We start from the raw sequence: 8619 nt of genomic DNA on the forward strand, positions 1-8619 counted from the left end.
AGGCAGAGGCAGGCAGAGGCAGGCAGAGGCAGGCAGAGGCAGGCAGATAGATCTCTGTGAGTTTGAGGTCTACAAATGGACAGCCAAGGCTATACAGAACAACACTGTCCGGGAAAAAACAAAAACAATCTAATTTCTTTCTTTCTTTCTTTCTTTCTTTCTTTCTTTCTTTCTTTCTTTCTTTCTTTCTTTCTTTCTTTCTTTCTTTCCTAATGTCTTTCAACAAGGAGCTCCTATAAAATTAAGAAGTTTGTCTCAACTACAACCAAACTCTTGGGCCTCCCGGTGCATACCTTTAAATCCCAGCACTTGGGAGGCAGAGGCAGGCAGATCTTTGTGAGTTCAAGGCCAGCCATGTTCTACACTGAATTCCAGGACAGCCAGGGCTACACAGTGAGACCCTGTCTTTTCATACCCTGAAAAATTCATACTTTCAGGGTATGATGGCACATGCCTGTAATCCCAGCACTTAGGGAGGCAGAGGCAGGCAGATCTCTGAGAGTTTGAGGCCAGCCTGGTCTACAGAGTGAGTCCAGGACAGCTAAAGGTACACAGAGAAACCCTGTTTCAGAAAACAAACATGTAAGAAGCTCAGTGCCCAGGATGTGCAGCTCGTTTATGACCTCCTGGGCTCCAAAGGGCTTGGGTGGTCTCTCTACTCCCCTGTCCCTTCTGCTCTCGCTTGACCATCCTCAGCACAGACAGCTTCTTTTTCAGGCTCAGGCGGGGTCCACCCCACAGCTGCCACTGTCCTTGGTAAATGCCCCAGCTTTCCAGCATCTCCAGTATCCTTCGGTCTCCATAGCAACTGAGGCTGCCCCTTCCCCAGTGCCTCTTCTGGCCTCTCACAATGCCAAGCCTCAGGTTCTTTCTGTGACCCAATCAATCCTGGGGTCTCTAGCACTCATGAAGTCCTGGGTTCCATGCCTAGCACCTCATAAAAACAGGCTCGGTGTTAAACACCTACTGTGTCAGCACTTGGAACATGGAGGCAGGAGGATCACAAGTTCAAGGTCATTCTCGGCTACCTAGCAAGTCTGAGGTCAGATTGGAATATGTGAGACTCTAAAAAATAAGAAAACTGGCTTGGGGAGATGGCTCAGGGGGTAAAATGCTTGTCAAGCAAGTGTGAGGACCTGGATTTGAAACACAGAAGCCACGTAAATGTGGGAGGGTTAAGGGCAAACAAGATGCAGATCCTGTCCTAAAGGCGGGGGGGGGGGGGGGGGGTAAGGGGCAGCCCCCAGGTTATCCTCTGACCTCCACAGGTATGCCACAGTGCTCGAAGGCACATGGAACACGCATGCACATACATGCACACTCATGCACCCACTCACAGGATTTTAATAAACGACAAACATTCAGGCGTGGTGGCACATACACACACCTTTAATTCTAACACTCAGGAGGCAGAGGTAGATGGGCTTGTGAGTCCAAAGCCAACCTGGTCTACATATTGACGCTCTTCTCAAAAAAGCCGATCAAAATAAAATGAAATAAATGTATACTTTCAGGGTTGTCTTTTTGTTCGGTTCTCGTTTTTGTTTTGGAGACAGGGTTTCTCTGTATAGCCTTGGCTGTCCTGGAATTAGACCAGGCTGCCCTCGAACTCATAGCAATCTGTCTGCCTCTGCCTCCCTGAGTACTGGGATTAAAGGTGTGTGCCACCGTGCCCAGCTTCGTTGATCTATTTTAAACAGTAGAATGACTTGTTCTGTATTATGTAGCATGAGCTATAATATTATTGTCATGTTGTCCTGCAGGCAGGTCAGCTGGCCTGCCCTCAGGGGACTTTTGGGTCCTGACATCACCCTATGAGCGTCACCACCTGTGTCCTCCTCATCTCCTGCGCCAGGTGTGTAACCCACCTGCCACCCCGACATCTCCCTCTTCCTCTCTCCTCTTCTCTCCGACTGTCCCTCTCCTTCTGTCTGTCTCCCAACCCACTCTGTATTCTCCTCTCTCTTCTAAGCTCTCCCACTGCCTCTGTCTCATCTTCCCCATAACAAACTTCCCTATGCCACAGCCTGTTGCACAGCCTGTAAATGTATACCCTAACAATTATGTACTATACTAAAAGCCTCCGGCCATTGTGTAGAGACTCAGCTGAATGACAGCAGGAACAGAGAGGAAGAAGAAACATGAGCTGTGAGAAGGAAGGGGTAGTCTGGAGGAGCTGGAAAGTGGAGCATATTCATGCATGAAATTACCAAACAACACACACACACACACACACACACACACACACACTAATAGTTTGAAAAAAAAAATGGCCCTCATAAAAGCTTGCAACCTATAATCCCAGCAGTCAGGGAGGCAGAGGCAGGCAGATCTCTGAGTTCCAGGCCAGCCTGGCTTACAGAGTGAGTTCCAGGACAGCCAGGACTACAAAGAGAAACCCTGTCTCAAAAAACAAAACAGTGAACTGAGATTTGAAGCTAGGTGGTGGTAGTTCATGCCTTTAGTCTCAGCACCTGGAAGTTAGAGACAGGGGGATCTGTGAGTTGGACCTCAGCCTGGTTACAGAGCTCGGGTTACACAGAAAAATCCTGCCTCAAAAAACCAAAACAAACAAACAAAAAAAAAACAACCCAAAATAAAAACAAAAGATGAGATTTGAGAGCTGGTTGTAATGGCATACACCTATAATCTCAGCACTTGGGAGACAGAGGCAGAAAGATCAGGAGTTCAAGGCCAAGGTGAGCCACAAACTAAATCAAGTTTGAAGGCAGTCCAGGCTACAGCAGCCATTTCTCAAAATAAACAAAAAAGATTTATGAGATGAGATAAGGCTTGACATGAGTTAGTGGACGATTCCATGGAGCCCAAAACAGGTGAGAGAGGAGTTGGTCACAGCTGGCTTTGACTTTGGAAATCATGTCTATACGGATCCAGTAAGCGAGCAACAGAACCTGTCAGAGCTGCAGAGGTTAGAGAGCTAAGAAGATACAGCTCGAAGAGCTGGGGTGTGGCTGGGGAAAAGCACTGGCCTGGCATGCACAAGGCTTGGAAGAGAGGAGATGAGCTAACAAAGCATAGGGCAAGGCCTGCATCTGCAAACAGGTAATTAAGCCACACAAGTATTAATTAAGAAACAGAGCTTTCATGCTAATATCTGTGTACAGAATGGACCTGTTAGCAGAAGGTATTAAGTAGACCTGCTTGTTGATGTAAAGAAATCAACAGTAAAATAAGAACCAGCAATAGGAAACCATATAGCTTTCTCTTGTTTGAGTGCTATTAAATCAGATAAGGAACGGAAAGAACTGGTTAGCCCCACACACTGCTCTCCATTCATATATTTAAGATTTCGGTGTTTAAATAAATAGTCTGTTTCTGACCCAGATCTTATGTTACTTATGCTCAAGAGGAGAGAAAAATGCCTCTCATTTCCATAGGGAACGGAATGGTTCTGGAGGAGAATGACAAAGAATCTTCTTTCTAATCTTACCCTGTAGAATGCACAAAGAACTGACTACTGGGGAAGAAGACATTTCTCTATTTTATTTTTGAATTGTTAAGAAGTAAAAATTTGGGAGGGAGGTGGGTTTGGGAGGAAATGGAGGGGGACACAGCCGGGATACAAATTGAATAAATTGTAAAAAATGATAACAATAAAAGAATAAAAACTTGTTCTCAAGCCATCAAAAAAAAAAAAAAAGTAAAAATGCATCTCTGTACTTTAAAAAAAAAAAAAGATTTCAGCCCTATAGTGCATGTTTTTTTTTTTGTTTGTTTTTGTTTTTTTTTTTTTAATTTCATGAAGGAGAGGAGGCTTACTTGGTAAAGGTACTTGCCACCAGTGAGTTTTGTCCCTGGTGAAAGAAAAGAATCTGGCCTGTAGTTGTCCTCTGCCCTCCAAACAGTCATGGTCACACACACACACACACACAAACGTGATAGTTTTTAATTGTGACAATATTTTCAATAAGCTATTTATCAATCCTTATGTTCTCTATGCCATTTCGTTTTTAAAAAGGAAGCAGAGCTGGGTTTGTTAAAGGATTTAAAAATAGATTTTAAAGCATAAGAATCGTTGAGAAAAATACCGGGAGAGCACGGGCGTGGGCTTGCTCCTCTGCATGGGCGTGGGCTTCTCTGAGAGAGAGCGAGAGCAGCCGTCATTTAATTCTTATCCGCGTTAAATGCGCTTACACGCCAGCAGCAGCCACGCCAGTCTTTATTCCTCCTGTTTCTTTACGAAAATATGTTTTTATTCCCTAGAATGATGGAGGCCGGGGATTGTTTTTCCTCTGAAATATAAGAAGTAAACAAATGATTTGTGTGCGGGGTTTATCGATATGTTGTTTTTTTTCCCTGGAGAAGACTTTCACCATAAATTTAAACAAGAAAGGCTGAGCTGTGGATGGCAGGCTGGAGGAGCTCAGGGCCACCATTGTCACGGCACAACCTGCAGCTGCTCCCTTCCCAAGGCCCTCCTCCCGCGCCCGCTCCTCGCCGGCCCAGCCGGCCGGAATGAATGGACTCCACAGAGCGCTGTCAAAATCCACATTTTCAGCCTGCTGCCCAAACAAACATCTCTTTACCTCCAACGTTTCATCCAGAGAATGTTCGGTGGTCTGCATCTCGGAGACTCGCTCTATATAGACCATCCTGGCTGATAATGGAGGCTTTGTACATGGCAAAAGGACGCCACTGTAATCCAGTGAAAGCAAGGGGTGAAAGCGAGGCATTTCTGTCCTAAGGGGCAATCGAGCAACAGCCACAGGCGCTGGCTGAGAAGACGGGCGTGAGCAGCCACGGTTCCCACAGTGAGCAGCCCAGCTGCGGAAGGGGCTATGTAAGGAATTCGGGGAACTGCACAAAATGCACTGCAGGGCGGCTGACGCTGCTCAGATGCCTGGGGCTGAAAACAGCCTTGCAAAATGGTTTCCTTTTAGGCTATAAAACTCTCCTCTGTTTAATTCGGTATCTCAGTTTTTACTTGCTGTCAACCCTCCCCATCAAACAAAGAGCATTGCGGACATACAAGCCCACACAGAGAAAGGGCTGGTTTCTCTCACCGTTTCTGAATTCTGTACTAGAAAGAAGGGCTCACGTCTAGGGCTAGAACAGCACCGGCTCAGGCGCGAGGTAGGGTGGGGTCGGGAGTGGGCACGGAGGAGTAATGGGGGACACCGAGCTAAAGAAAGCTTTCTAGTAACGTAGCAAGCACTGGTTTGTACGTTATTTCTTTTCTCGGTTTTCAGACGGGCTGGCCTCGAACTAGCTGCAATTCCTCCAGCCTCGGCTTCCCGGTACTGGGATTTACAAGCGTGAGCCACTAAGGCCAGTTAGGATAACCTTGAACTGCAGAATTTCCCGACTGTGACTCCCAGGAGCTGCTGGAATTATAGGCGTGGTCGAATCATACTGGCCTTCTGAATCTTGCTCAAATTAATAATAATAATAATAATAACAACAACAACGCTTTGGCCATCACTCCCATCTTCTCTGCTACTTTTAAAGCAATTAGAGATGTTGAGTCCTGACGAAAGGTAGTCAAATTTAGTATACGATGGATGAAAAGCTGGAATTTTCCATAAAGAGCCTCAACGCACATTCTGTAACTGAGTGTTGGGGAAAACCTTGGATTATATTAGCTACAGTTTAAGGTTTAAGCCATGCATAATCATCCAGCCCTAGTTTTCTTTCTTCTCTTTCCTCCCCTCCGCAACTCCACCCCGCAATGGATGCTCAGCTAGTTGCCTTTGTCTGAAGGATGCAAAGTCTACGGATGCTGGGGGGAGGCGGGCGGGGGAGCGATTACCTCATACCATGTCGCCTGCACCAATCACCACTCTCGTGTCGCGGCTTCTCTGGGCAGACAGCGGGGTCTGGACCAACAGGAAAAGGCCCCGGCCCATCCCCATGGCGACCGGGCTGCATATAAGGCGCCGCATCCGCCGAGGAGCCGCAAGTTCTCTTACATCGACCGCCTAAGAGTCGCGCTGTAAGACGCCACACCTCCTCCTCCTCGCCTCCGCCATCCCCCGGCAGCCGCGAAGCAGCAACCATGGTGAGCGAGCCCTCCCCGGGCCTGGGAGCGGGGCGCCCGGGGCCGGACCCGCGAGGAGACGCCGGGGCCCCGCCACTCCGGGGAGGGCGGTCCGGACGCTTAGTGGGTTCAGCTGTGCGCGGGGCCGGGCGACGCCCAGACCCCGGGGGACGAGGGCGGCGCCGCGGGCCGGGTCGCCGCGGAGGGCGGCAGGGCGGCGGCCGGGCAGGGGAGGTGCGCGCCGGCTCCACCGCAGCCGGTCGTGAGCGCAGGGAGCGCAGGGAGGCGCAGGGGCGGGGTTGTTTGGCTCTCGCTTCCGTGGCGTCTCCGGAGGGCTTCGCCCTCACCCACGCGTCGCTCGGAAGCGCTTTTTTTAATTTTTATTTATATATCTATTTTTTTATTTTGTAAAGAAGAAAAAAAAAATCGCTGTGGAACGATTACAGTCTTAACGGGGCGTTTCGTTCGCTTGGGTCCCAAAAGCACGATTTACTTAACGAGGGGGTCATCCCGCAGGGTGGGGGTGGGGGTGACAAAGCCCACTCTGAAGCCCGGGGTCCCGGAGATGGTCGGAACCCAGGGAAACGCCCTTCCCCGCCCCCACCCCCGCAGACAATGAAAGTTGCTCTAAAGTCTGTCGGTGTAGACTGAAATAATCGTGCTGTTGCGTGGTGTGTGGAGAGCCAGCGATGAAAATACTGTTTCTAGCTCAGCCTGCTCTAAGGATGGTCTTTCCATTCAGTGGAGACGATTCTGGAAAAACCTTCAGAAAACGACGAACCTGCTGCCAAGAAAAGGGTCATACCCTGCACCCGGCTGTCCTTTGTTCTGGGGCGTCGTCACTGGCCCCCTAGCTCGGGCAGACGGTCCCAGACAGCGTTAGGCGGGGCGCTGGCCCTGAGAGATCGAATGGGCAGCGGCTGGAACTGGAGCTCTCTCTGCTAAATAATGTAACAAAGGGCACAGGCTCGCACCAGGCACTGCGAGCCGGCGAGGCGGACGTCAGGCTGGAGCTTCTGCCCTGAGGGTTGACCGGGTCGCAGACACCGCAGAAGGGCGTGGCCGAAGGGCGTGGCTGCTGCCCCAGCCGCAGTCCAGGTGCCCAGATGAAACCCAACAGGATGAAAGCTTTTCTTCACCAATCAGGAAAGCGAGCGATTAAAGCAATTCCAGGCAATTGTTTCGCTTTATAGAATCTTTGCTTTGAATACTTTTCACATGGGGAAATTCCTGTGGCTGCGGGAACAATGGGTTTGCACCAGGTTAAGGCGGCCTTCTTCAGACCACGCCCATCTGCAGTATTTGTAGCGGGTGTTTCCTTTTGTTTCTGTCACACTAGGGATATGACTCCAAATTTCAACAGTTATTAGACACACTTTAGAGATCTATTAGAATCTAAAATAGAAATACAGCTTAATTTTCCTTTCCCCCCTTTCCGCAGCGTGAGTGCATCTCCATCCACGTTGGCCAGGCTGGTGTCCAGATCGGCAATGCCTGCTGGGAGCTCTACTGCCTGGAACATGGCATCCAGCCTGACGGCCAGATGCCAAGCGACAAGACCATTGGGGGAGGGGACGACTCCTTCAACACCTTCTTCAGCGAGACGGGCGCTGGCAAGCACGTGCCCCGGGCAGTGTTCGTAGACCTGGAGCCCACGGTGATCGGTGAGCTGGCCCGGAGCTTCCCTGGCCGCTGCTTCTCGCTGGCTGGCATGCTCAGAATCTCTTCAGACAGGGAAGCGGGAGCGAGCTGTGGGGCTGATCTCTTTCTTCTCCTTGCCCAGATGAGGTTCGCACTGGTACCTACCGTCAGCTCTTCCACCCCGAGCAGCTCATCACGGGCAAGGAGGATGCTGCCAACAACTACGCCCGGGGCCACTACACCATCGGCAAGGAGATCATTGACCTTGTCTTGGACCGGATTCGCAAGCTGGTGAGTGCCATCTATGGACACATTTAAAATTCAGGGGTGGGGTGGGGTGGGGTGGGTCCCTGTCAAAATCCAGAAAATCGGACTTTACAGACAGTCTTTAGGCCATAATTTTCACTAATCCACCCTTTTCTGTCAAGTAGCTATGGTTCACATCTAAAGGAATTGCAAAGTGCTAAGAGTATGCCCGGCCAATAGAACATCACATTTCCTTTCCTTTTCTTCTCCTACAGGCTGACCAGTGCACGGGTCTTCAGGGCTTCTTGGTTTTCCACAGCTTTGGTGGGGGAACCGGCTCTGGCTTCACCTCCCTGCTGATGGAGCGGCTCTCAGTTGATTATGGAAAGAAGTCCAAGCTGGAGTTCTCCATTTACCCCGCCCCCCAGGTGTCCACTGCTGTGGTTGAGCCCTACAATTCCATCCTCACCACCCACACCACCCTGGAGCACTCTGATTGTGCCTTCATGGTAGACAATGAGGCCATCTATGACATCTGTCGTAGAAACCTTGACATTGAGCGCCCAACCTACACTAACCTTAACAGGTTGATAGGTCAAATTGTGTCTTCCATCACTGCCTCCCTCAGATTTGACGGGGCCCTGAATGTTGACCTGACAGAGTTCCAGACCAACCTGGTACCCTACCCTCGCATCCACTTCCCTCTGGCCACATATGCCCCTGTCATCTCTGCT

General features: G+C 49.9%; 1 protein-coding gene across 1 annotated transcript in view; it reads left to right on the forward strand.

Moving 5' to 3' along the window:
* Positions 1-5902: 5902 nt before the first annotated feature.
* The window catches only part of LOC129691075 (tubulin alpha-1B chain-like), a 24425-nt gene continuing 21708 nt past the window's right edge, over positions 5903-8619 (forward strand). Inside the window, 3 exon segments of the mRNA XM_055627028.1 lie at positions 5903-6019; positions 7440-7662; positions 7782-7930. Coding sequence (XP_055483003.1) covers positions 6017-6019; positions 7440-7662; positions 7782-7930 — 375 coding nt within the window. The 5' untranslated portion in view covers positions 5903-6016.

The sequence above is a fragment of the Psammomys obesus genome, unplaced genomic scaffold (assembly GCF_907164565.1).
Source record: "Psammomys obesus unplaced genomic scaffold, mPsaObe1.curated_primary_1811, whole genome shotgun sequence".
In the NCBI taxonomy this organism is placed as follows: Eukaryota; Metazoa; Chordata; class Mammalia; order Rodentia; family Muridae; genus Psammomys; species Psammomys obesus.